At 46.0% G+C, this 26997-nt stretch overlaps 1 protein-coding gene across 4 annotated transcripts in view; it reads left to right on the top strand.

Moving 5' to 3' along the window:
* Positions 1 to 25560, top strand: part of PDE8A (phosphodiesterase 8A) — a 173331-nt gene extending 147771 nt beyond the window's left edge. For all 4 annotated transcript variants that reach the window (XM_081888516.1, XM_081888515.1, XM_081888514.1 and 1 more), the window contains 14 exons: positions 956 to 1044; positions 1734 to 1785; positions 2292 to 2334; positions 5253 to 5330; positions 6651 to 6721; positions 8441 to 8605; positions 11182 to 11230; positions 12866 to 13001; positions 14571 to 14769; positions 17683 to 17900; positions 19029 to 19161; positions 22702 to 22869; positions 23611 to 23740; positions 24494 to 25560. In XM_081888516.1, the coding sequence (XP_081744642.1) occupies positions 956 to 1044; positions 1734 to 1785; positions 2292 to 2334; positions 5253 to 5330; positions 6651 to 6721; positions 8441 to 8605; positions 11182 to 11230; positions 12866 to 13001; positions 14571 to 14769; positions 17683 to 17900; positions 19029 to 19161; positions 22702 to 22869; positions 23611 to 23740; positions 24494 to 24600 (1638 nt within the window). In that variant the 3' untranslated portion in view covers positions 24601 to 25560. The remainder of the gene's footprint in view (positions 1 to 955; positions 1045 to 1733; positions 1786 to 2291; positions 2335 to 5252; positions 5331 to 6650; positions 6722 to 8440; positions 8606 to 11181; positions 11231 to 12865; positions 13002 to 14570; positions 14770 to 17682; positions 17901 to 19028; positions 19162 to 22701; positions 22870 to 23610; positions 23741 to 24493) is intronic.
* The last annotated feature ends 1437 nt before the right edge of the window (positions 25561 to 26997 follow it).

The following is a 26997-nucleotide window of genomic DNA, read 5'->3' as shown; positions in this document are numbered from 1 at the left end:
CACGACTGGACCTAATGGTCAGGGGTCCCTTTACCTTTACCTTTAAGGCAAGAAAAGCCTTCCTTCCCCTCTTGCTTCAAAGCCCTTGATCTCCTGAAAAACTGGAATGGAAATGTGGGGAACTGAACTTCAGAATGGAAAACGCAGAGGAACCGAAAATTACAGATTATCCCATCCCATAAGAGCGGCTCACCGTGGAGCTAGTTATTTGTCGGTTGATTTGCTCGCCGCCCATCTGACTGGGTTACCCCAGGCACTCTGGGTAGCTCCCAGCAAAGAAATAGTAAAAGCACAACCCAACATCAAACCCTACAAACTTCCCTGATGTCTTTTAAAAATCACATAGCTGTTTATCTGTTTGACATCTGCTGGGAGGGCGTTCCACAGGGTGGGTGCCACTACTGAGAAGGCCTTCTGCCTGGTTCCCTGTAACCTCACTTCTCACAGTGAGGGAACCACCAGAGAAGGCCCTTGGAGCTGGACATCAGTGTCGTGGCTGAATGTGGGGGTGGAGAGCACAGTTGCCTTTTAGAGGCATTAAAAATAATAATCAAAGGCCCCATCTGCCCTGTACGTTTAAAACAGTATCATACCACTTTAAACAGTCATGGCCTCCCCCAAAAAATCATGGGAACTGTGGTTTGATAAGGATGTTGAATTGCTTAACAGTCAACCCCTCTTCTCAGGGAACTCTGGGAATCGAAGCTCCATGAGGGGAACAGGGCTCTACTAACATCTCTCAGCACCTCTAACAGCCTACAGCTTCCCAGATTCTTTTTAAGTGGTATGGAGCTGCTTTAAATGTATTGTGCAGATGGGGGCTAAAGGCACAAATCTGAAGTCTTATGTGAAAATAGTTTTAATGAGAAAGAGAGAGAAAGCTGGGGGGGGGGGATTTGTCTGTGAGCTCCTAAGTCGAATGTCGTCTTTACTTAACCTTGATTCCCATCTGCAGGAATGGCAAGGAACCTACTACACTAAGAAGAAAAATGGAGAGAGTATACAACAAAATGTGAAGATCATACCTGTCATTGGACAGGGAGGGTAAGCCTCGAAATCAAAACTGAATATTGATATTGTCGTTGTTGTCTTAAAACGAACTACTCATAATTGTGGGGAATGGCTTGCTATGAAGTGCATGATCAGGAATCCCAAGGATTTTTTAAAATAAAGTTTGTAGTCCTCATGGTGAAGGCTCAGACAATAGAATGAGATTTCCTCTGGTCAGGTTTCTCATCTCCCTCCCAACACAAAAAGCAGAGTCAGACCACTGGTCCATCTGGCTCAGTTTTGTCTACTCGGATGGGCAGTGACTCTCCAGGGTCTCAGTCTTTTCCCATCCCTACTTGGAAAAACCAGGACTTGAACCTGGGACCTTGTGTAGCCAAGGCAAATACTTTGCTACTGAGCTATGGTCCTTCCCCGAGGCTCCTGCTCCTGCAGTGTTCCTGTAACCTGGGGTGGCTTACCTGGAATTCTCCAGGTGCTTCATAGACTCCACCTCCCATCATCCCTGACTCTTGACCACTCCAGCTGGGGCTAATAGGAGTTGGAGGCCAACAACATCTGGCTTAACACAGGCTAGCCACCTCTGCTACAACCCACCAAACTAGGATAGACATTTTAGGCTAAAATGTATTTTTAAAAATAGATAAATAATCAGATCTTAAGAGAATCGAAATCTAAGAAGCCAAAATATATAATTTGTCCCGTTGCTTGTCTTTCTTTTACAGAAAAATTAGACACTATGTGTCACTTAGTAGACCATGCAATGACAACAGTAAGGTAAGCAGAACAGGTATTCCAGCTTAACTAGAAGCGGGGAGGGGATGCGTGATAGGAGGGGTGAGGAAATGTTTCAGCCCTCTGTGGGCCAGTTCTTTATCTTCCTCCATCCCTGCAGGCCAACTTCGACAGGTGTATAAAGTCACCCACCTCTGATTTCATGATGATGGCTAGGGACTTATAGGTGGGCAGTCTCACCCATCTGTCAAAGGTGATCTGTGGGGCAGAGGGAGGGGGTCTGTGTCTCCAGTGTGTTCCCCACAGGTGAAGCAGACCCCCTAGGACTGAACCCTCCTCTCACCAGCTGATAAGCGAAGGGTTCAATCCTGCTGGGTGCAGGGGTCTGCTTCGCAGGATTGAACTGGAGCCATGAGCCAACTGGGAACCCTTGGCAGGCCAGATTTGGCCCAGAGGCCAGAAGTTCCTAACCCCTGCACCAAAGGTTGATCCTATTGTTCTGGCTAATTTCTCTCTCCCCCACCCCACCCCTTTTTTTTTACTTGCAGGCTGAAAGGGTCTGTGAACGTGTCCAAGCTGAGTCCCAGACAGGTACGGCACTGCAAGTTTTGTTACGAGAAAATCTCTCGCATTTTAATAACAACAGCTCAGCCTATTGCTATCTACCAAGACATTTCTTCATAATAAAAAGGCATAACCTGAAACACATTTTAGAAATGCGTTTACTTGAGGCGGGTAAGAGGAATGATTAAAAACAGAAAGAAAAGACACTGTCTGATCTAAAACTCCTAAGACATTTGCACAGCACTGGTGAGGACACCAACATAGGTCAAATGCTTGTTGAAACAAGTACGGGCTTAGCAGTTGTATAGTGTCAGGATTGGCAACCGTCATCCCTAGACCTAATTAAAAAAATTCCCACAAGTGATCAGTTCAGACGTCTGACCAGAGCGATCCTTCTTTCTCCTATCAGCCCACTGTGGGGGTTGGGGGGGCAGTGCAGATGCAGCAACAGATGTGACCCAGATGTGTACAGTTGCCTACACTTTAACTGAGCAAAAGTAAGAGGACAAAAGCAGCTGAGTCAGGTGTGGAGGTGAGAGGCGTGGCCTGGGGAAATTCCCAAGGGCCATATAGGGGCTTCTGGGGGCCATATTTGGCTCCCAGGCCTGAGGTGCTCTACCCCTACTCTAGAAGGCCATGTGCTACCATGTTGTTGTTGTTGTTGTTGTTGTTGTTGTTGTTTACCTAATCTCACCTCAAGGCCCCAGGGCATGTTCCAACATCAAAACAAAATATAAAAACAGTTTAAAACAACTCAGAGGTCCAGCTCCAAGGGTCTTCTGGCAGTTCCCTCCCTGCAAGAAGCGAGGTTGCATGGAACCAGGCAGAGGGCCTTCTCGGGAGTGGCACCCACCCTGTGGAACGCCCTCCCACCCGATGTCAAGGAAATAAACAACTATCTGACTTTTAGAAGACATCTGAAGGCCGCCCTGCTTAGGGAAGTTTTTAATGTTTGATGTTTTATCATGTTTTTAATGTTCTGTTGGGAGCCGCCCAGAGTTGCTGGGGAGACCCAGCCAGATGGGCAGGGTATAAATAATAAATTATATTATTGTTATAACTTGAAATAATAGGAATAAGGTGGGTCCTAAAAATAAACACCTTGTGTGAAAAGCCAGAATAAAATACAATAATCTATTAATCAATAAAAGCTTTCCTAAAAAGGACTGCCTTCAGATGTTTTCTAAAAGACTTCTAAGCCCTACTTAAGGTAAAGGTAAAGGTACCCCCTTCCCGTACGGGCCAGTCGTGTCCGACTCTGGGGTTGCGCGCCCATCTCGCTTAAGAGGCCGGGGGCCAGCGCTGTCCGCAGACACTTGCGGGTCACGTGGCCAGCGTGACAAGCTGCATCTAGCGAGCCAGTGCAGCACACAGAAACGCTGTTTACCTTCCCGCTAGTAAGCGGTCCCTATTTATCTACTTGCACCCGGGGGTGCTTTCAAACTGCTAGGTGGGCAGGCGCTGGGACCGAGCAACAGGAGCGCAACCCGCCGCGGGGATTCGAACCGCCGACCTGACGATCGGCAAGTCCTAGGCGCTGAGGTTTTACCCACAGCGCCACCCACGTCCCCAAGCCCTACTTAGAATCACTCAATTGTAGAGTTGGAAGGGACCCTGAGAGTCATCTAGTCCAACGCCGTGCAATGTGCGGAGATGGCAGGGATTGAACCTGGGACTATCTGCAAGCAAAGCAGATTAGATGCCATTGAACTGCGAGTTTCTTCCCCAGAGGTTAGTATTTTGCATGTGATGGGGGCACTGAGCATCTCTGCTAGGCAGGCTCAAGCACAGAGTACACCACACTAGGCAATCCATAATATTTGCAGAGCAATGAAACAGTTCTCTGGGAAGGAGACTAAATAACAGGCCAACTATCTGCACCAGGCAGCTGTGTTTCAAAGCGAACAAGGAATCAAGGCAACCTTGACTGTTTAGTGGGCTTGTGGGAGAAGGAGATTCCAATTTCATTTCCTACTCCTCGGGAACAGTAGCTGATACAGCTTCTTAAATCTAGATTTGAATGTGTCAAGGACGGAGTCTTGAGTGTTGTCGTGGCTGGGATGGAAATCTCCCAAGGACATGTTTACACGGGTTCCTCTTCAATGGCCACAGGTGTTGGGAATCCACAAGGCACGACTTGCTGTAGCGTTGAGGTAGAACAAAACACCAGATTTTGCTCCCTGTCAAAGTTCAGCTGATTGTCAACACTTGGATTTATTGTTAACCGTTGTTGGGAGTAACATTGAGGCATTCCAGAATATGGTTTGAAGTAGGGGCTAGGCAGTTCTTCCTTGGCAAGGAGTTCCAGAGCCTGAGAGCAGTACGTTTCCGAGCACAAATCAAAGTGTTGGTGCTGACCTTTAAAGCCCTAAATGGCCTCGGCCCAGTATACCTGAAGGAGCATCTCCACCCCCATTGTTCAGCCCAGACACTGAGGTCCAGCGCTGAGGGCCTTTTGGCAGTTCCCTCCCTGTGAGAAGTGAGGTTACAGGGAACCAGGCAGAGGGCCTTCTTGGTAGTGGCGCCTTCCCCAGCAGATGCCAAGGAAATAAACAACTATCTTACTTGTCTAGGACAGAACAACGGGGGTGGAGATGCTCCTTCAGGTATACTGGGCCGAGGCCGTTTAGGGCTTTAAAGGTCAGACCAACACTTTGAATTGTGCTTTGAACTGCTCTGAGGCTCTGGAACTCCTTCCCAAGGCAACCCTGTTTAGGGAAGTTTTTAATGACTGATGTTTTAATGTATTTTTAATATTCTGTTGGAAGCCGCCCAGAGTGGCTGGGGAAACACTGCCAGATGGGGAGGGTATAAATATTATTATTATTATTATTATTATTATTATTATTATTATTATTATTATCATCATCATCATCTGAGAAGGCTCTCTCACCTTCCTAAATGGAGATGTCCTTTTTCACAGCAGCAATTTCTTGCCTCTACAGATATCCAGAGCTGCAGGCACAAAGACAGGCGGAAAGGCTCTTTAGATGTCAGATCGACCACTTCTCGGGGCAGTGATGGTATGTTACATGAGTCCATCTGTTTCCAATGTGCGGGAGGATTGTGCCATTGCTTATATAGCCAAAACTGAACCACCCCTGTAGAAAAGAGGAGCCTCAACAAGCTTGGGAGAACCCCAAGGTTTTCAGAAGTACAGTAACATCTGGGGAGGGGATCTTTCGGGTAAGAGAAACCCCAACAACAGCCCAATTCAGTCTGCTTCCTGGCTGCTTGCAGGAAGAAATACAACAGAAGGGGCACAAAATGGAATGGAGCAAGTGGAACCGAATGCAAGCTTTTATCGCAGGTCCAATTTGTCATTATTAGTATTAATATCATTTTATTTGTTTATATCCCACTATATCATAGAATTGTAGAGTTCGAAGGGACCCTGAGGATCATCTAGTCCTACCCCTTGCAATTCTGGAATACGCAGGTTTCCCATACGGGGATTGAACCTGCAACCTTGCCGTTGCCAGCACCATGCTCAAACCACCCCAAAACCAGGATTCATGACAGCTCAGAAAAATTGAAGCAAATACAGAGAAAACAGACATAGCTTTAAAAAAAACTTATAAAAATATTTTAAAGGGATTAAACTGTTTATGGAATGAAAACAACATAAGACCATATCTGTTAACATGCAGAAGGGGGGAAATACAGTAAAGAGCCCTGTCCTTAAAAGCAGTCAGTTCCCCCAAAGCCTGGGAGAATAAAACAGTCTTCCACCTCCTGGTGGAAGGACAACAAGGAGAGAGCCAGTCTGGCCTCTCTGAGAAGGGAGTTCCGAAATCTGGGAGGAGCCACTGAGAAGGCCCTCTCCCGCATTCCCCTTAAAGGTGCCTGGGAAGAGAGAAGGGTCTGGGTAGAATATGATCCTTCAGACATTTAAAATATTTTTAATTGCTTTATGAATTTGGCACCTTTATACCCAAAACAAACATTCTGTTTGTGAGCTTCAAGTTCTCTCATTTCCCCCCTCTAACCTCATTTGTTTAGTTCATGTGAAACATGATCGTCTAATTTTGAAAAAATAATAATATATGTGTGTTGAAGAAAATGGAAAAATTGGGTTATAATGAAATCTCAATGCAGCCTCTTTGAGGAAGGCAGTGAAACATACAGTACAAGCTTTTATGCTGTAGGTTGCTGGATGTGTGTGTGTGTGTGTGTGTGTGTATGTGTCATGTACTTTATGTGGCTTTGATGTTAAATGTTAATATTATTTCTATTGCATGTTTAAAATGTAAGCTGCTTTGGAGACCTTCTGGTTCAAAAAAGGAGAAGCTTGTGATAGGTTAACATTGTCCACTAATTTTATTCCACTTTATTCTGCATAGGCAGTTCACAGAGAAGGCATTCCTCTATGGCCAGAATACATTCCATGACTATTGAAGCACCCATTACGAAGGTGAGACACTACCGTTTGATTTCATTGAGATCCAATGGCTTCATTTTTCCCTAGGAATTTGCCTTTTCCCCTTACAAAACTACCATGCTCCTACAAAGGCCCCCCACATATTAGCATGGGTTTACATGGGGGAAATGTTCTGCTATATGCAGCCAAAGGCCACATAGAAGTAATAGGAAACCATGGTATCCTGTCCTGGTCCGGACAATGAGCCCATGTAGCATGATGGAGCAAGACAGGCCTGTAGTTGCAGCACCAAGGTAAAGGTAAAGGTACCCCTGCCCGTACGGGCCAGTCTTGACAGACTCTGGGGTTGTGCGCCCATCTCACTTAAGAGGCCAGGGGCCAGCGCTGTCCGGAGACACTTCCGGGTCACATGGCCAGTGTGACATTGCTGCTCTGGCGAGCCAGAGCTGCACACAGAAACGCCGTTTACCTTCCCGCTGGTAAGCGGTCCCTATTTATCTACTTGCACCCGGAGGTGCTTTCGAACTGCTAGGTTGGCAGGCGCTGGGACCGAGCAGCGGGAGCGCACCCCGCCGCAGGGATTCGAACTGCCGACCTTTCGATCAGCAAGTCCTAGGTGCTGAGGCTTTAACCCACAGCGCCACCTGTGTCCCAAGGACAGCTCCAAATGAGCAACGTGCTCTGAGGGCTGGAGGCGAACTAAGGCCTTTTGAGCCTCTGTCTCTAAACCATCTCTCTTACGCTCTGTGCTCTTGGAGAACTACAGGCTCAGGCCAACCTTTTGGCCTGAAAGTGGACATTTCTCCTTTACTCTCTAGCCTGGTGTGTTGCCTCACCATTGGACCAGTGCCCTAATGTAGGAGGCACACAGTTCCTTAGACTCTGGGGAAGGGGGCTGTGGGCCACGGTCAGCCTTCAGTGAACCCTGATAATCAGCACCAGCCTCAGAGCCAAGCACCTCATCCAGATATTCAAAGAAAGGCCTTGGAACTTCTCCTCCTCCTCCTCCAGCTCCAAGACCAGGACCAGGACACATGGTTTCTTGCTACAGACAAGAGCAAGCCTGCATGAGCCACACAGTCATGTCTTCTATTACAAGTGCAAAATGAACTACTTTTGCAGTTATCTTTTTGTTACCACAAGTTAGTAAGAACTCAATTTTCTGCTGTGCTGACCGCTAATATTTTCTGACCACAAGCAAGGACTTTGGCTGTAATATTTATACAAACAGGGATCAATGTGGTGAACTGGTTTAATGAGACAAGTCAGTTTCAAAAACCAAAGTTCAAAGTTACGACAAACAATCGTTAAGATGAAACACACTTTGCCTGAGTTTTGGCATAACGCTAAACTGCTGTTATTTAAAAATGGAAGGGAAAGCTTCTGATCTTGTGGGTGAATCAGAGGAGAGCGGAAAACACTGAGATTGATTCAAATAACTAAACCAGCATGCCCCAATGTGATGACCTCAATATATTTTGGACTACCGCTCTCATAAACCCTGCCCATTGGCCATATTGACTGGGGCTGATGGGAGTTGTCGTCCAAAACATCTAGAGGGTTCCATTTTGGAGGGAAGAGATGCTTGTCTAAACCATAGTTTAGCATTACGTCTGAATGAGGTCACTATAGCCAATATGGAGCTAGATGACCAATCGTCTCTGACTCTAACACAGCTTTCTATGTTCCTGTGCTTTTGACAGTCAAACCTGACTTCTTGAATTGCTTGTTGGAATCTTTCCTTCAACCTAGGTAATAAATATTATCAATGCTGCACAAGAAAGTAGTCCCATGCCGGTTGCTGAAGCCTTAGATCGAGTTCTTGAAATCTTGAGGACCACTGAATTGTATTCTCCACAACTTGGGACGAAAGATGAAGACCCACATACGAGTGACCTTGTGGGAGGTTTGATGACAGTAAGTAGAATCTGCTTCTTGATTAATGTTGTCTGAACCTTAAGTGAGCCAGTGTGGTGGGAAATGGTATTTTTTTATTTTAAAAAACACACTATATTATGGGGAACCCTGGGGTGCCTCAGAAATCCTTTGGAACTTCTTCAACAAAGACGCTCAGTCATGACAGATAAAATTCGTGGCAGATAAAAATCACATGACAGTGAGGCCCAACAAGCCTGAAGAGCCTAACCAGGTTAACTGTCATGGCTTTCTCACAAGGAAACCTTGGGGAGGTGGCTCAGCGGGTCGTAATTAGGGGAGATTACCCAGCAACCTCACAAAACTACAGTACCCAGGATTCTCTGGGGGGAGGTAATGACAGTTAAGCTGGTGTGAAATGGGGTTTCAGTTTCTAAGGCAGATGCATCCTTTATTGTGTGGGTTTCTAGTAGGAATGAATAAATCATTTTTTAGCATGGGTTCTTTTCAAATGTGTTCACACGTAAGTTGATGGGGTCCCATTTCTGCATTAATCCATGATATTTTAGATTTTTTTAATAAAAAAGACAACAACATGCACGTAAAGTGGAAAAATGCATTTTAAAATGTGTTTTGATACGTTATTTGAGCTGAGGACTGTGTCCAAAGATTAGGGAAGTGTGAAAGCCGGTGGGTAACAATGTCAAGCATGTCTACTCAGAAGTAAAGCCTACTGAATTCAGTGGGGCTTTCTCCCAAGTAAGTGGGGCTGGGTTTGCAGCTTTGGTTCCAACCTGCACTGTCTTGGGGTGTTTGGGGTGTGTGTGAAGAATCAGGTCAGCTCACACCAGAATGCGTTAAGATTGAATTTTGCAAGCTTCTCTAGTGACACAAGGGCTTCATAAGAGAGAGGACTGGCTTTCAGTGAATGAGGAGTGCATTCATGTTAAGCGTGTTAATTGGATAAAAAGTGCTCAAGAAACTGTTTTTCATGGTGCTGGATCAAGTCTACCCCCCTTGTTGATTCTGGAAGGTGCACAAGAGCTTTGTTTTGCAGTCATGTGCTTTTGGAGGAAGTGTCAAGCAGCTGTTAAGAGCCAGGCAGCTGTCCCCTCTTAAGTCACAAAGCTCCAGACTAATTGATTTATTGTTCTTAAAATAGAAGCCAGATGCAGACACAGACCAGCTGCAGCTTGAGTGTATTACCTTTGCACTCGGCTTGAAGTCTGAAGGTTGGGCGCACTTGTCGTTAAGGTCCCTTAGCTTGTGGTAGTCACGACTCATCTAAGCCCCAGTGATTTCAGTGGGCCTGGAGTGCAGAAGCAACTCACCTGGTGGGGTTCAAACCACAGTGCTAGTTTCTAGGCTGCCTCATCCCTTGCCCAGTCCCGCTGTCAAGAATCTCACACAAGGGACGAGCTCCGTGAGCCACAGTGTGACTCTGGGGAGAAGGTGAGCATGGCAGCACTGTGGTCTAAACCACTCTTGGGCCTGCCGATCAGAAGGTCGGCGGTTCGAATCCCCACCACAGGGTGAACTCCCATTGGTCTGTCCCAGCTTCTGCCAACCTAGCAGTTCAAAAATACACCAGTACAAGTAGATAAATAGGTACCACTGTGGTAGGAAGGTAAAATGGCATTTCCGTGCACTCTAGTTTCCATCACGGTGTTCCGTTGCGCCAGAAGTGGTTTAGTCCTGCTGGCCACATGACACGGAAAGTTGTCTGTGGACAAACACCGGCCCCCTTGGCCTGAAAGCGAAATGAGCGCTGCAACCCCATAGTCGCCTTTGACTGGACTTAACCATCCTTGGGTCCTTTTACCTTTACCTAAGCATGGCTAAGTCCGTTTGCAGCTTTAAAGGTTAAATTCAACACTAGGGATGGAAGGATCTGACCATTTGGGTTCTCTTGGTTCCTCATTTTCCCCTGTCTTCAATTTAGTTCTCAACATTTCCGCAGCCACTTTTTGGAAAAAAAAAATCCTCATGCCCTCAGCGTTTTAGCACAAATTTCTCCTAATGGACACATTATTGTATGCAGTTTTGCATCTTTGCAAGCAATTTCTCCTAATGTAAAGCATTTTTGTATATCATTTTCACTAATACCTTCGTTTTTTATGCACACTTTCCCCTAATACATGCATTTTTCTAAACATTGTTTGGTTGGAGAACTTCCTTGCAAAATCTGGATAAGTCTGAATTTCAAAAGATGGCTGTAGTTCGGCTCTCATATTGTTTCAGAAATTGCAGATCTCATAAATTCAGCTTTAAATGCCAGCTATATTTAATTCCTCCCCCCTCCCTCCCCAACATCTTATATTGTACCCATAAATCAACTGATGACGAGCATACCTCTTTCAGGACCAGTGAAATATGACCCAATTCAGCCAGAATGACTGCTCCACTGCATGGGTTGCATCCGACAAAGGTTTACTCAAAGTAGCTCCATTAAAATTGAGGTCATGTCTACTAATTTCATTGGATCTACTCTGAGTAAGGCTAAGATGGAATACAACCTAGTACTCCAAGCACTTTCTTCCCCATGTGCATCTGGAACAGTAAATTTATATATAATAATCCCCCCCCCCATTTGTTATTTTCAACTCTTTCCTAAATAGGATGGCCTACGAAGATTATCAGGGAATGAGTATATATTATCAGCAAAACGTAAGTCTTCTCATCGCAAAGTGTACATTTTCTTTATCTGTTTTAGAATTGGTGACTTTTATAAAATGCATTTTATAAACTTTTATAAAATACAACCCAATATTATTTTAAACAAAGAATTTGTGTACAGTTTATTGTACAGTGGTACCTCGGGATGCAAACGGGATCCGTTCCAGAGCCCCGTTTGCATCCTAAATGGAATGTAAGTTGCGACGGCATGAGCGCGGTCGCATTTTGCCGCTTCTGTGCATGCACGTGACGTCATTTTGAGCGTCTGCGCGAGCGGCGAAACCCGGAAGTAACGCGCTCCGTTACTTCCGGGTTGCCGCAGAGCGCGACCCAAAAGCGCTCAACCTGAAGCATATTCAACTCGAGGTATGACTGCACAATTACTGCTATAACTAACAATTAGGGAAGTGGTTGCACACAATGAGCTTATTCCAGAAAGCCTATAGACGCTTTATCAGTTAAATCTGTATTGGTTTTATTCATTCATTCATTACTTCTGAAGCACCTGTGCTGAGATTAAAAGTGATTTGCAGGCTCACAATCTGTAGGTAGGAGACAAAACTTAAAAGGCACCCATTTTTGAGGGTTGCATAATCTCAGCCATTTGCAAAGTATACCCCAGGGGCTGCCAACATGGTGCCCCTGAATGTTGTGGCTGCCTTGTAATCTTCCCCTGCTGCCCGCATGGGCTCTGGGATCTCCACTCCCTTCCCCCCTCTCCCTTGAAAATTACATAGAGATGAAGAAGGAAGTTGCAAGAGGGACCCTCTTTCCCACTTCCTCTTTCAACTCTTATGTGATTTTTACCCAGACCCCTTGGAAAAGTGGGGTTTGTGCGCACTATCTGTTTCTGTCTCTTGGCGGGGTTGGGTTGCAGGGAGCTGATCTAGGGAAACACGGAGGGAAATTCTCAGAGGGAGTGGAGCCCACGACACTCACTCCAAAAAACCAATTGTGCTCAGAGGTCCAGAAATAGTTGGCAGCCCCTGAAAACCTTGCAGTCCTGAGCTCTTCTGGCTGACAGACAGATACAGAGGTTGCTTCCTGTCAACTCTGTGGTCTGAAGACAGCCAGCAGTTGGAGGGTAGAGGGAGCATACCATATTTTTTGCCCTAAAGGACACACTTTTTCCCTTCCAAAAATGAAGGGGAAATGTGTGTGCATCCTATGGGGCGAATGCAGGCTTTCGCTGAAGCCTGGAGAGCAAGAGGGGTTGGTCCGCACCGACCCCTCTCACTCTCCAGGCTTCGCGGACCTCTCCGCAAGCAGCGGGAGCCAGCGCTGGGCTCCCACGGCTTGCAGAGAGCTGCCTGTTTGGGAACTGGGGTCGAGGGAAGCTCGGGCCTCCCCCGCCCCAGCCCCGCGCCTGGGGGGGAATAATTTTTTCCCCTTTATTTCCCCCCAAAAAACTAGGTGCGCCTTATGGGATGGTGCGAAAAATACGGTAGTTCCCTGCAGATGTGCCTTCTCTGTTTGATGGATGGGGTTAGGTTTGCCTTCCTCTTTCTCTCAGGGTTTTTTAATTTATTTATAGGAAGTAGGAGGTGCAGCCTTTGATCCCCAAGCTGTTGCCAGAGGCCAGGTCATGCTTTATAATTTCCTCCCACTGTCTATTTTCTCCCGTAGAAACTCATCAGGTCCCAGGTAGTTTAATCTCGCCCATCTCCCTTAATGACATACCACCACGGATAGCAGAAGCGATGGAAAACGAGGAATACTGGGACTTCAACATCTTTGAATTGGAAGCAGCAACCCATAAAAGGTTTGTTGTCAAGCAAGTAAAACAAAAAGAACAGTGTTTCCCAAACTTGGGTCTCCAGCTGTTTTTGGACTACAACTTCCATCATCCCTAGCTAGCAAGACCAGTGGTCAGGGATGATGGGAATTGTAGTCCAAAACCAGCTGGGGACTCAAGTGTGGGAAACACTGTTCTAAACTGCGTTGCAGTCTGAAAATAAGTAATCTGGAACATAAAAAAGTGATGCTCGATGTGACTTTTAAAACCCTGGCCAACCTAGTCCCAAAGAAGTAAGTGGGGGGAAAGAGACATTTGCTGTGCTGAGACCCTGTTTTTCCTCTGTTTTCCATCCAGAATAGACACTTCCTGCCTTGGCTTAATTTAATGTGCTAGAGACATGTTGTCAAAGGCTGAGGCTGCCCAAGATGCTTTGGCACTTGAGGCAGAAATCCAAGCTGGCATCTCCCTAGTTCACCCTGGTGGCAGGAATACAACAATAAACTTTTTTACAGTGTTTAAGATTTTCCACTTGAGGCAGGCAATCTCACTCTGCTTAATGGGAGCTCAGCCCTTGACCCAGGGCTATCTGATAGCATCCTATAGGCCAGATTTAGCCTGCAGGATCTTGGTAGTTAGTGCCTACCCTAAAGTTTCACTTATGAGCTCTTTGCCAGTCGTGGTGCAATGGAGGTTTTATTTCAAGATTGTTGCATTATTTTTGAGACCAAGACTGTATTCATGCAGCAACTTGTTCCATTTCTCCAACACCTCCCTAACTGTTCATGTCTGCATTATATTTCAGTTTTCACATGATGTAAAAGCCACTTCTGGAAAACTTGTGAAATGTAGTGCGTGTTTAGCGCTCATTTCCATATCACTGGATTCCAGAAAAAAACACAAGTTTGTAGCCCCCTCAACCTGGAAAATCACAGGAATAAAGTGATGAAATTTGGGGCATTATACCAGCATGTAGTTTTTTCTTGCTGTTTTCATGGAGGAACAGAAACACACATGTGCAGGAAGCTCAGGAGAATAGTGACATTGTCCAGTGACAATGTTGTTTTGCAGCGCACCCACTGCTATCAGTGAAATTTAGTGCATCATGCTGGTATCTCATTCAAAAAGCTGCAGTTCCACAACAGAACAGATACTGCGATGGGAAAGGAATGTAAGAAAACAAGACAGAAGCCCTAATATTACAGTCAGGAAAACTAAGACAATATTCCCCACGTTTGAATAAAACATTCGTGAACAGCAATATTTCTCTGGCTATTTCTGCCTTTAGACAACAGCTGGACAGAGGCTGGTCTCGTGGTCTGATTTCACTTCTCACAGCCTGAATACCAGCTGTTGGGGAATCACAAGTCAGAAGAATGCTCTTTTGCTCAGATCCTGCTTTAAGGTGTCTCATTGACCCCTTTGGGAACAGGATCCTTGAGAGTAGACAGGCCATCAGCCTGATCCTGCAGGGTTCTCTTTATGTTACCATCCACAAGCTTTTACCATTCTGATAATGTCGATGGCGATTCTCCTTTCAGGGCATTTTCGTTGAACTTCTTTCTTTCTGTCTCTCTCCCCACCCCACCCCTTCAGGCCTTTAGTTTACCTTGGTCTCAAAATGTTTGCCCGCTTTCGGATCTGCGAGTTCCTCAATTGCTCAGAGTCGACCCTGCGATCATGGCTGCAAGTCATCGAAGCCAACTATCATTCGTCCAACTCCTACCACAACTCGACTCACTCTGCTGATGTGCTGCACGCCACGGCCTATTTCCTTTCCAAGGAAAGGGTTAAAGTAAGGACAGCTTCTCAGGAGAGAGGTGGGAGGAAGGGGGACCAGTGGTGGCTGGTGGCCATGGGGCTGGTGGGGCGGAAGGCAGGCAACCCACCCATAGGCGGAGGCAGAGCTAACGGCAGACAGAGGCAGAGCTATCTAATTCCAGTTTCCCCTCCATCCTGACTTCCACAAGGGAAGACCTAAAGAGAAGACAGCTGATGGACAGAGCCATCCCCACTGGGCTGGATGTAAGTCAGAAGGCAAGCAGGTGTGGGGAGCAGATTGAGGTTGGTGGGGCAGCACCCTACTTGCCCTGATGTGCCAGCCTTCACTGATAGGAAACCATCAGAAGCTGGAGTCTGGGGTAGGTCAACAATAAAGCATCCAATATCAGCAAAGTTAACTCCTTATTCAAAGAAACAAAACAGCTCAGTCCTGTTGGTCACAACAACCCTTCCCAGTGGGTCTTGCCCCAATGAGGCAGTTGCAAGAACTGCCTTCCCACTGCTCTCATAAGACTCCTCCTTTCCCAGGTCCTTCCTCAGCAACCTGAGGCTCCTTCGTCTTGTATCTTGTTGCTCCGCTCTCTTCGTTTTCTCTGCTCTGCATGTTCTGGGAGACCAGCAGGGAGGGGAGTTGGTTGCAGCAAGAGGGGAAGACTCCCTGGACTCTTCAGCGGCCTGTCTTATCTCTGTCTCCTAGCCCTGCTCCTCTCCTGCCTCTGAGTCTGGGCTGCCCTCTGCCACAGCCTCTTCCTGCTCACTAAACGCTGTTGCATCTTCAGCTTCCGACACCTCCTCTTTCCAGACTGCTCCCTCTTCTCCCTCGGACCACGCATTGTGGTCCTACCACCAGTCCCTGAAGCCTTCTTCCCTTGGGGATTCCCCAGCTAGTGCCTTCTTCCACTGCTCTGCACCCAGCCAGTCCATTACAAGAACAGACCAGACCAGTTTGTCCACCTAGCTCAGAATTGATGTAGTGACTCTAGGGTCTCGGGCTGAGAAGTGGCCTCCTCATCACCTGTTGTTTGGTTCTTCTGATTGGAGATACCAACTTTGACATGCAAAGCCCCAGTGTTGCATAATTCACATACGTATGCACACATGCATACTAGACAGCTTGAATTAACAACAACAACAATAATAATTTTTTATTTATATCCCGCCCTCCCCAGCCGAAGCCAGGCTCAGAGCAGCTAACAGTAATAAAAGTAACACAGCATTCTAAAATCAATATTCTAAAATCAATTCAAAATCAAATGGCAACCACTGGGCCAGAGTTCTTCAAGGATCACCAAAGGAGGGGGTCAGACTGTGCCTTGGCCAAAGGCCTGGTGGAACAGCTCTGTCTTGCAGGCCCTGCGGAAAGATGTCAAGTCCCGCAGGGCACTAGTCTCTTGTGACAGACCGTTTCACCAGATCGGAGCCACAGCCGAAAAAGCCCTGGCTCTGGTTGAGGCTAGCCTAACCTCTCTGTGGCCCGGGACCTCCAAAATATTTTTATTTGAAGACCATAAGGTCCTTCGTGGGGCATACCAGGAGAGGTGGTCCTGTAGGTACGAGGGTCCTAGGCCGTATAGGGCTTTAAAGGTTAAAACCAGCACCTTAAACCTGATCCTGTACTCCACCAGGAGCTAGTGCAGCTGGTATAGCACTGGGTGAATGTGATCCCGTGGCGAGGACCCCGTAAGGAGTCTCGCTGCGGCATTCTGCACCCGCTGGAGTTTCTGGGTCAGTCTCAAGGGCAGCCCCACATAGAGTGAGTTACAATAATCAAGTCTGGAGGTGACCGTCGCGTGGATCACAGTGGCTAGGTCAGGGCGAGAGAGGTAAGGAGCCAACTGCTTAGCTTGGTGGAGATGAAAAAATGCTGCCTTTGTTATAGCTTTTGACATGGTTTTGACACTGTAAGAACACCAGAGGAGCATGTTGGAGGAGGCTATTGGCCCTTCTAATCCAGCAATCTGTCCTCACAGCAACCACGAGGATGCCTATGGGAAACCTGCAAGCAGGACCTGGGCACATGAACATTCTCCCCTCTTGTGATTTCCATCAACAGGCAGACAGAGGGATACTGCCACTGACAGTGGAGGTAGAGCATAGCTATGCAGATAGGAGCCACAAACAGCCCTATCTTCCATGAATTTGTCCAAATAACTTTTAATGCCATACTAGCTCATGGGCAGGGACGCGGGTGGTGCTGTGGGTTAAACCACAGAGCCTAGGGCTTGCCAATCAGAAGTTTGGCGGTTCGAATCAGAACGAATTAAGTAACCTGAGGTACCACTGTAGGTACCGCTCCAGCGGAAAGGTAAACGTCGTTTCCGTGCGCTGCTCTGGTTCACCAGAAGCGGCTAAGTCATGCTGGGCACATGACCCGGAAGCTGTACGCCGGCTCCCTCGGCCAATAAAATGAGATGAGCGCCGCAACCCCAGAGTCGGCCACGACTTGACCTAATGGTCAGGGGTCCCTTTACCTTTTTAAAGAAAAGTGGGACATTCTGGGATCAAATCAGAAACTGGGGCAGCTTCTGTAAATCCTGGGCTGTCCCTGGAAAATAGGGACAGGTGGAAGATCTGAGAGCTACATTTCCCAGAGTGGTTTAGCAATCAGCCCCTCTTCCCAGGGAACTCTAGGAACCGTAGCTCTGTGAGGGGGGAAAGGGGTCTCCGCATAACTCTCAGCACCCTTAGCAAACTAAAGTTTCTAGGATTTGTGGGCGGGGAACAATGACTAAATCTCTTCTAAACAGCCTTGTGTAAGGAAGCGAAGTCGGTTAGAAGTAAGCATTTCCCCTATGACTTAGCTTTCTGCAAGCTGGGAGAGTTTGACATAAAAGTAGAAACATTCATTCTAGATGCAGGATAAGCCCAGTGGTCTCTTGGGAACCTTACTAAACATCCTTCTCATCTTTGTCTTTTCCCCCCACAGCAAACCTTGGATCCCATTGATGAAGTTGCTGCTCTGATTGCTGCCACTGTTCATGACGTGGATCATCCCGGCCGAACAAATTCCTTCCTGTGCAATGCAGGAAGTGAGCTGGCCATTTTGTACAACGACACAGCAGTGTTGGAGAGCCATCATGCCGCCTTGGCCTTCCAGATCACCACACGGGACGATAAATGCAATATTTTTAAAAACATGGAGAGGTGAGTTTTCAAAACGGGGGGATCTGCAATGCTTAGGCTATAGTCTCTACATACCTTGAAGCGATGTTTTCGAAAAGGAAACGGCAAGGAAACACACCAGACAAAAAATGCCATTGAAGGGTGATATACATATTAGAGGTCTGGTAGGAAGGGTTGTGAAACAGCTCCCTAAGATCTCATAAACCTAAGGGCTGATTCAGATGGTCAGGAAAAAGCAATTGGGTACAGACCTTTAGGGACTATGCCACTCCCTAATGAAGGTGAGGATCACATAGTTGAACTGCCGCCCAGTGAAAAACACTGCCACCCTTGCCTGCATGTGGAAAGCTAGAACTTCAGGAAAAGGGTTGTCCCCATGTGCTAACTTTCCACATGCAAGGAAATTTTGATATGGCAAGAGAGGCATTCACACATATTCCCCACCTGCATTCTGGAGTACAGTGGTACCTCGGGTGACAGACGCTTCAGGTTACAGACTCCACTAACCCAGAAATAGTGCTTCAGGTTAAGAACTTTACTTCAGGATGAGAACAGAAATCGTGCTCTGGTGGCACGGCAGCAGCAGGAGGCCCCATTAGCTAAAGTGATGCTTCAGGTTAAGAACAGTTTCAGGTTAAGTACGGACCTCTGGAACAAATTAAGTATTTAACCCGAGGTACCACTGTACTATAGCCTTGAGAAGTCTCCTTCATTGATAGCCTGCACATTTAAGCAGCAAAATTTAGTTTTAGATTTATCAACTTACTTTATAGTTTTCGAGTCATCCACTAAAATTCTAGTGGATGGATCAAAAGGGGTCAATTTCAGGAGCATTTGAATTTGAATTACTGGTGCTGTTGTTCTGAGTCTTATTTTGGTTCTGTTGTTGAAATAGGGTTTAAAAAAAGCTATCCAGAGAATTAGTTAGAATGCAGTTCCTTTTAAAGTCAAATCAGTTGGTTAAGTGGTTCAAAATGCAAAGGATTAACAGACTGAAATTTTTTTAATTGGTTGACAGCTCTAGTAAACTATAAAGCTCTGTGTGTTGTTCGGATTGTTCCCAAGTTTTCAGTCAGAAACCTTTTCAGTCAGAATCTAGACAAGATGGCTTTGAGCCCATGCATATCCCACACTTCCCTTCTTTTGCAGGAATGAATACCGAACCCTCCGGCAGGCCATTATCGACATGGTCCTGGCCACAGAAATGACCAAGCACTTTGAGCACGTCAACAAGTTTGTCAACAGCATCAACAAGCCGCTGGCAGCGCTTGAAGAGAACGGGGTAAGAGGCTCTCCGGGGAAGGCAAGGAGATGTGAAAGCTGCAAGTGGATGTTAATTTATTACTTAATTTGGGAGCTAATTGGCCTGCAAATTTCACGCTGCTTCCTGAGGAGCAGAATGACATCTAGGCAAATCCTTTCTCCTATACATCTTTCAGGATTTTCCCTATTTCTAGCCCAAGAGCCAGTGTATTATTATTATTATTATTATTATTATTATTATTATTATTATTACAGTGGTACCTTGAGTTACATACGCTTCAGGTTACAGACTCCGCTAACCCAGAAATAGTGCCTCGGGTTAAGAACTTTGCTTCAGGATGAGAACAGAAATCGTGCTCCGGTGGCGTGGCAGCAGCGGGAGGCCCCATTAGCTAAAGTGGTGCTTCAGGTTAAGAACAGTTTCAGGTTAAGAACGGACCTCCAGAATGAATTAAGTACTTAACCCGAGGTACCACTGTATTATTATGCAAAACAAATGTTGTTTTTTAAGAGAGGGGGGGTATGTGGTACAGTTTCCAGGGGACTTTACTGCATCCTAGAGTGAAGGTGGTTTGCGCCCCACTCAAAACCATGCCCCTGGGGCAATGCCCTACCAATGCTTCGCCCCTATCCCATCCTTCTTGGCATGAGAGCAAATGGACACTGCTGCTGAACGACCCATCTAGCCCAGCATCCTGGAAGGAGGTTTGTGAATGGCCCTTATCTAAATGGCCATGTATTAGCTTGTGGAAAGCTAGCCTGTTGGTAAGTAGAGATGTTTTCCCTAAGAAAGAAGGGGCTGCTGGGGGGCCCATCTCTACTCCCAGTGGTCAAGCAGATGTCTAAGATGCACGACTTGCGTGCAACAGCTTTTCCTCCCCTGCAAGATTCCCAAGAACTGGGATTCAGAGGCATACTCTGCCAGCGGAGATGAATATAGCCATTGTGGTTAGTAGGTAAAGGTAAAGGACCCAAGGATGGTTAAGTCCAGTCAAAGGCGACTATGGGGTTGCGGCACTCATCTCGCTTTCAGGCCGAGGGAACTGGCATTTGTCCACAGAGAGCTTTCTGGGTCATGTGGCCAGCAGGACTAAACTGCTTCTGGCACAACGGGACACCGTGATGGAAGCCAGAGCGCACAGAAACGCCGTTTACCTTCCCTCCACAGTGGTACCTATTTATCTACTTGCACTGGTGTGATTTCAAACTGCTACGTCGGCAGGAGCTGGGACAGAGCAACGGGAGCTCACCCTGTTGCGGGAATTCGAGCCGCCGACCTTCCGAATGGCAAGCCCAAGAGGCTTAGAGGTTTAGTCCACAGCTCCAGCAATGGCCTTTTCCTTCCATGAATCTGCCTAACCTTCTTTTAAAGCCATCCAAGTTGGTGGCTAACAGTAATTCCATCGTTTTAGCTATGCACCCTATACAGAAGTGCTTTATTTTATGTCTCCTGAATTTTCCAATATTCAGCTTTAGTGTACATCCCTGAATTCTAGTATCACGGAAGAGGGAGAAAAATTTCTCTTCCTCCAGGGCCATGAATAATTTTTGCACACTTCCATCATGTTGCCTCTTGTCCTTTAGAGAGAGCTGTAAGTTTCACCTTTCCTCCATATATAAAACGTTTTTTTGTATGCACACATTTTAAAAGGGTAAGGGTACGACGCAGCCGTTGGATAAGGGCAAATAAATCACATTTGCTGCTGGGTTTTTCATGCCTTTTTTTTTTTTTAAAAAAAGTCTTATTTTCTTTTCTGTACCACATTCTCTTATAAGTGCCGTTTTAGGTCCCTCCTCGCTTTGCAGTTGCAGTTGGCTTGCCCTTTTCATTTATTCACACCTCCATCTGTCTTCCTTGCAAAGCGGCTGAGAGGAACAGTTTCGGGATTTTGAGAGCAGAGATTTGGCATCTCCCAACAAATAACTTGCCAGTTCCGATGGGTTGGTTTTGTTGTGGTTGGACAACCCACACACACAAACACCTTGCACCCCCCCCCCCAAGGAAAGCACTTTCTCCTTGCAGTTAAAAAGGACATCTATGCTGCTGAAGGACGAAAAAGCTGGAAACTGAGGTCCCCGGCTACTCTGCTCGTCCCTTAATGTGTTTACTTTTACATTGAGGGTTGGAGGCTTCCTCCGAGTCTGCTGCCCTTTGTACACAACTGTGCAGGAGGTGGCTGTTTTTAGCTTCTTCACAAAGGGCTCCTTTGAGCTTCCCTTGAAATCTTTCCATTCATTCAGCGAGAAGTTGGATCAGGCCCAAGTATTTTGAAGTCAGCGCAACGAGAACTGAAGCCCCAGTTCCTTTGGTCATCTCAGCAGTTGGTCCTTGATGAACAATGGGGGTCCCATTGAAGCGCCATTTGGAAACTTGATCAAATGGCAATGCCGCGCAGAGGGCCAGACTCTGGACTCCAGGCTGAATGGCTGGGCTCTTCCACGCAGGATCAAAGCCTTTTTCGGTGGCTAAATTGGCCAAAAACAGCTGCCTTTCCTAATTCCATACTCATTGGCTTCATTTAAAATCACACTTTCCCCCCATAAGCTTTCATGGATAAGAGTAGGGGTGAAAGCCATCCTTTAAGCATTTGAATTTATGAGAGGGGAGAGAAAATATGGGGGGGGGGGAGTAGTTGACGAATGAAGTTTGGATGATCGGGGGAGGTAGATGTTTGATTGACAGTGATTGACATAACTCTTAACATATGTTTTTATCTTTAAAGGTTTCAGATAGTTGTTTTCTACTGACTATTTTATTATCTAAGCCACTATGAGTTTTATTACAATCAAAGGACGCAGGTGGCGCTGTGGTCTAAACCAGTGAGCCTCTTGGGCTTGCTGGTCAGAAGGTTGGCAGTTCAAATCCCCACAACGGGGTGAGCTCCCGTTGCTCTGTCCCAGCTCCTGCCAACCTAGCAGTTTGAAAGCACGCCAGTGCAAGTAGATAAATAGGTGCCGCTGCAGCGGGAAGGTAAATGGTGTTTCTGTGCGCTGCTCTGGTCTCTGTAACGGTGTTCCATTGCACCAGAAGTTCAGTCCCGCTGGCCACATGACCCGGAAAGCTGTCTGTGGACAAACGCCGGTTCCCTCGGCCTGAAAGCGAGATGAGCGGCGCAACTCCATAGTCGCCTTTGACTGGACTTAACCATCCAGGGGTCCTTTACCTTTTTACCTTTATTACAATCAAGCAGTACATCCAGCTTGTGAAATAAATTAAAACTAATAATAATAGTTTATTTATATGCCACCCATCAGACTGGTTTGCCCAGCTGCTCCAGGTGGTGTACAACAACTTAAAACACAGTACATCAAACGTTGAAAACTTCCCTGAAAGTTTCATGACATCTTGAGCCTACTGATCATGCAGGTACCTCTCCCCGTCCCTCAATACCCATGTGTGTGAAAGTGTGTTCATGCATCCAAAACAGACTTTGATCCTTTAAAGCCGCTATGAATCTGTTCATGTTTAAGGTTCCCACAAGATTCTTTGTTTATACGTGATGCCTTTGAAGTTCCTGCACAGATGCTGATGGTACCTTTTTGTCAACTTTTCGATAAGGGTGCAAACGGAGATAGCGATTCCATCAAAACCGTCCTCACGTCTCCCGAAAACCGGATCCTGATCAAGCGCATGCTAATTAAGTGTGCTGATGTTTCCAACCCATGTCGGCCCCTGGAGCAGTGTGTCGAGTGGGCAGGCCGCATCTCTGAGGAATATTTTGCACAGGTGGGTGAGATACGGCCAGCTGGAGAAATTTCAGCTGAGAAAGAGAGAGAGAATTCAACAGTGCATTGTTCGTTTTTGGTTGTTAGTTTGTTAATTTTAATATCGTTTTGTGGATTAGGAGTGCTGTAATGCTTTGTGAATTTTATAACAACTTTATATCACCGCTTTTCTTGTGGCTGTGCTGTTTAATCTATTTTTAAGTTGTTTGGTTAATAGTGTTTTATAGAAGGTGGTTGTTTTATGGATGAGTTGTTAATTGTTTTATATAAGTTGTGTTGCAATTGTGATGTTCTACTCTGTTATTATTTATTGTATGAAAACCTCTTTGTGACACGTATGAGTGGCATAGAAACTGAATGTTGATTCTATACATGATTTTCATAGGAGGTTAAGGGTACGTGGAGGTGTCTTTCTCTCCCTTCATTTCTGACCCTAGCTCAGTATAATATCCTCCTTGTTCTGAAATCACCCCCAAATGAAAGCAGTCAACCTATGTGTGCTCTCAGACCTGGTCACAACCACAACCCATTTTAAGATTCTGCAACTTTCTAAGATTCTGCAATAATCTTGATTTTTCATATGCTTTGGTATACTGCTTCTCGTACTGATTTCTTTAGCCAAGAGAATATCTTATAAATGCTGAAATAAATAAATAAATAATAAAAAGTTGAGAGCTCATTAACAATAACAGACAAAACAGTCGTAACAATGGGTTTCTTTTGGGCGGGGGTTGTTTTTCAGACAGATGACGAGAAAAGGCAAGGATTGCCTGTTGTGATGCCTGTTTTTGACCGGAACACTTGTAGCATCCCCAAATCTCAAATATCCTTCATTGATTATTTCATCACCGACATGTTTGACGCTTGGGATGGTAAGTAACCTCTTATCCCCTTGACAACTGCTCAGTAGGCAATCCAGAATATTGTTAAGATTTGCTTAGAATAACAAGACTGTGTTGAAAATCTGCAAATTAATTGAACTCAAAGAACAGGCCTCTAGCATGCAGTGTTCAGAGCCATTGGACACCTTCCCCATCTTGTGCCACTGTATTCTGCTCTGGTCAGACCTCACCTGGAGTACTGTGTCCAGTTCTTGGCACCATAGTTCAAGGAGGACACTGACAAACTGGAACGTGTCCAGAGGAGGGCAACCAAAATGGTCAAAGGCCTGGAAACGATGCCTTATGAGGAACGGCTAAGGGAGCTGGGCATGTTTAGCCTGGAGAAGAGGAGGTTAAGGGGTGATATGATAGCCATGTTCAAATATATAAAAGGATGTCACATAGAGGAGGGAGAAAGGTTGTTTTCTGCTGCTCCAGAGAAGTGGACACAGAGCAATGGTTCCAAACTACAAGAGAGAAGATTCCACCTAAACATTAAGAAGAACTTCCTGACAGTAAGAGCTGTTCGACAGTGGAATTTGCTGCCAAGGAGTGTGGTGGAGTCTCCTTCTTTGGAGGTCTTTAAGCAGAGGCTTGACAACCATATGTCAGGAGTGCTCTGATGGTGTTTCCTGCTTGGCAGGGGGTTGGACTCGATGGCCCTTGTGGTCTCTTCCAACTCTATGATTCTATGATTGTCTTATTCCGCAGGAACGTAAGCACTTTGTTTCCTTTCTTCTCCAGCCTTTGCAGATCTTCCAAATCTGATGCAGCATCTAGACAACAACTTCAAATACTGGAAGGGGCTGGACGACAGGAAGCTACGGACCCTCCGACCTCCCCCCGAATAGCAACCGGGCCTCTTGGTGGTCTGAATATTGCACATCCGGAGGCGTTCCTACAAACTTGCATTTGAGAATGCATTTTCGGATTTGTTTTGGTCACTTCAGTATTACAGCAAGGCCTTCCTGTACACAGCTTCGGAGAACCTGAGCATTCTAAGAATGTCTTGAGGTCAGCAGTGGACTCTTGGCAACCTCCCACCTAGGGACTCTGTGTTGAGTGAGCCTTTCAAGTTGAATTACACTGGACTGCTGCGATGTCTGTACTGAAGAGGGTTTGAAAGCGAACCTTTTTTTGGTTTTGTCTCACATTTTTGGCATTCTCTTCATGCCAGATTTCCAAAGCTTGAAGATAGCCTCCTCCTTATAAAAGAAACAATTTTAGACACATTAATCGGATCTACAAGTGAAGGCGAACATCTCCATCGGTGGTAATCTCTCAACAGTTATGAGGATACTTTTTAACGAGCACTTAAAGGAAGAAAAAAACCCCAGTTACATTGAACAATATTTGACATGCAAACCTTTTATGAAGGATTTTGGGAGGGGGGGAATCTTCTGAAAAACGGACATAGCTCTATTTTTTCGCATTGCAGAAGGCGCAATCATTCACTTCTGAGCACTACTGAGAGTCAGGTCTCTTTAAAATGAGTTTAGTAGCAAATGTAAACAAACGAACCCACCCAACCTGCAAATCTTTTGAAGCTGATCGTTAGACATCTTTGATTAAAATATGTTTTATTTATTTTGTTAGATGTTCAATATTTTCTATGAATTTATAAAGACTTTAAAAGCCAAAGCCAACTTTAGATGCATTACAGATTTACATGATTCATACTCGTTACGCATTTTATTTTCATAATGCAAAACGCTGTACAATGAGGATACATTTTTATTGCACTGTAAGGATAGATGTGTATGTTGAAATATTGTTCAATTTTATGTTAATTAAAATAAGTTTTTATCAAAGGTCTCATTGGAGAGCCGTCAAACGAAATGACATTGGTCATATAACTTGTACTGTGACCGTAGCTGGAACTCCCCAACACTGGAGTTGGGACAGTGATCCTCAGAGCCCTGGTTTAGTAGTAAAACCAAGGACAACAGACTCAAAGCACCCCCATCGTTCAGCCCAGACACTGAGGTCCAGCTCCGAGGGCCTTCTGGCGGTTTCCTCCCTGCAAGAAGTGAGGTTACAGGGAACCAGGCAAAGGGCCTTCTCCGTGGTGGAAAGCCCTCCCACCAGATGTCAAGGAAATAAACAACTATCTGACTTTTGGAAGACATCTGAAGGCAGCCCTGTTTAGGGAAGTTTTTAATGTTTTAACACCCATACATCGTGTTTTTTATATTCTATTGGGAGCCGCCCAGAGTGGCTGGGAGAATCCAGCCAGATGGGCAGGGTATAAATAATAAATTATTATTATAGGTCAAATCCTCTTATCTCCAGGTGTTCTGAACCCCTGTCTACCTGGCAGGTCCAAAGTTCAAAATCTGAGGGTTGATCAGCACAAGTGAAGTCCAAAACCCAACGTCTGTGAGGGTCAGGAAAGGAGGTTCAGGGCCAATCCAAGTAGCAAAGTCCAGCAGTCAGGATATAATCCAAAGTCAAACCCAAAGCACAGCCCCGTCGAGGTCCAGGAACGTCCAAGTCAAGGCCTATCAACATGGGCAGTTGAGCAAACACAGCACCTCAGCTCTGCTGCCTTTTCAACTTTGCATCTCCATTGGTGCAGGGTCTGGGCTTGAGGAGACATGAGACCTCCTGTTTTGAGCCTATTCCAGCTGAGGAATCACAGAGCTAGTGATTCCCACCTGGCCAGCTGAGGAACTGGGTTGTGGGCCCTTGGCTGCTTCAACCTTCTGGATTGCCTCACCTGCTGCTCCCTTTGCCTCAGAGCCTGTCATGATCATGAAGACAGGGACCCCTCTGGTGATGGGGCCTGATGCTCTGGTTCCTGTGTCCTGGCCCCCAGCCCCTCGTCATCCTCCGTCACCCTGTAAATACCTCCAACATACCTCCAAATACCTCCGTCACCCTGTAAATACCTCCAACCTCTCCCAAAGCCCAGCTTGCTCCAGTGTCCCAGTCCCAGTTACACCCCTCGCTGGGATCTTATTCCTCTTCCTCCCTGTTATTCTGCCAGTTCATGACGCCAGGTAAATGGACACAGTGATGGCAAATACCTTTTGCAGGAGACCAGGACTGTAAAATTTGCCATCAATATCTTCAGAGGTATACAAAATGCACAGTGAACAGATGATAGACTTTCCAAACTCTATAGTAGATATGGTTTCAATCTGCCATAACTTTTCCTGTCCAGGTTTCATTTGAGAAGAATAAAAGGGACATCCTGGTGCACTCAGCACAATTCTCCATAATTTGGGTGCCTCTGGTGCAGGGAA

The sequence above is a fragment of the Podarcis melisellensis genome (genome assembly GCF_964234715.1).
Source record: "Podarcis melisellensis genome assembly, chromosome: 14".
NCBI lineage: Eukaryota > Metazoa > Chordata > Lepidosauria > Squamata > Lacertidae > Podarcis > Podarcis melisellensis.
The sequence above is the reverse complement of the archived record's forward strand: the minus strand, read 5'-3'. Positions and strand labels throughout refer to the sequence as shown.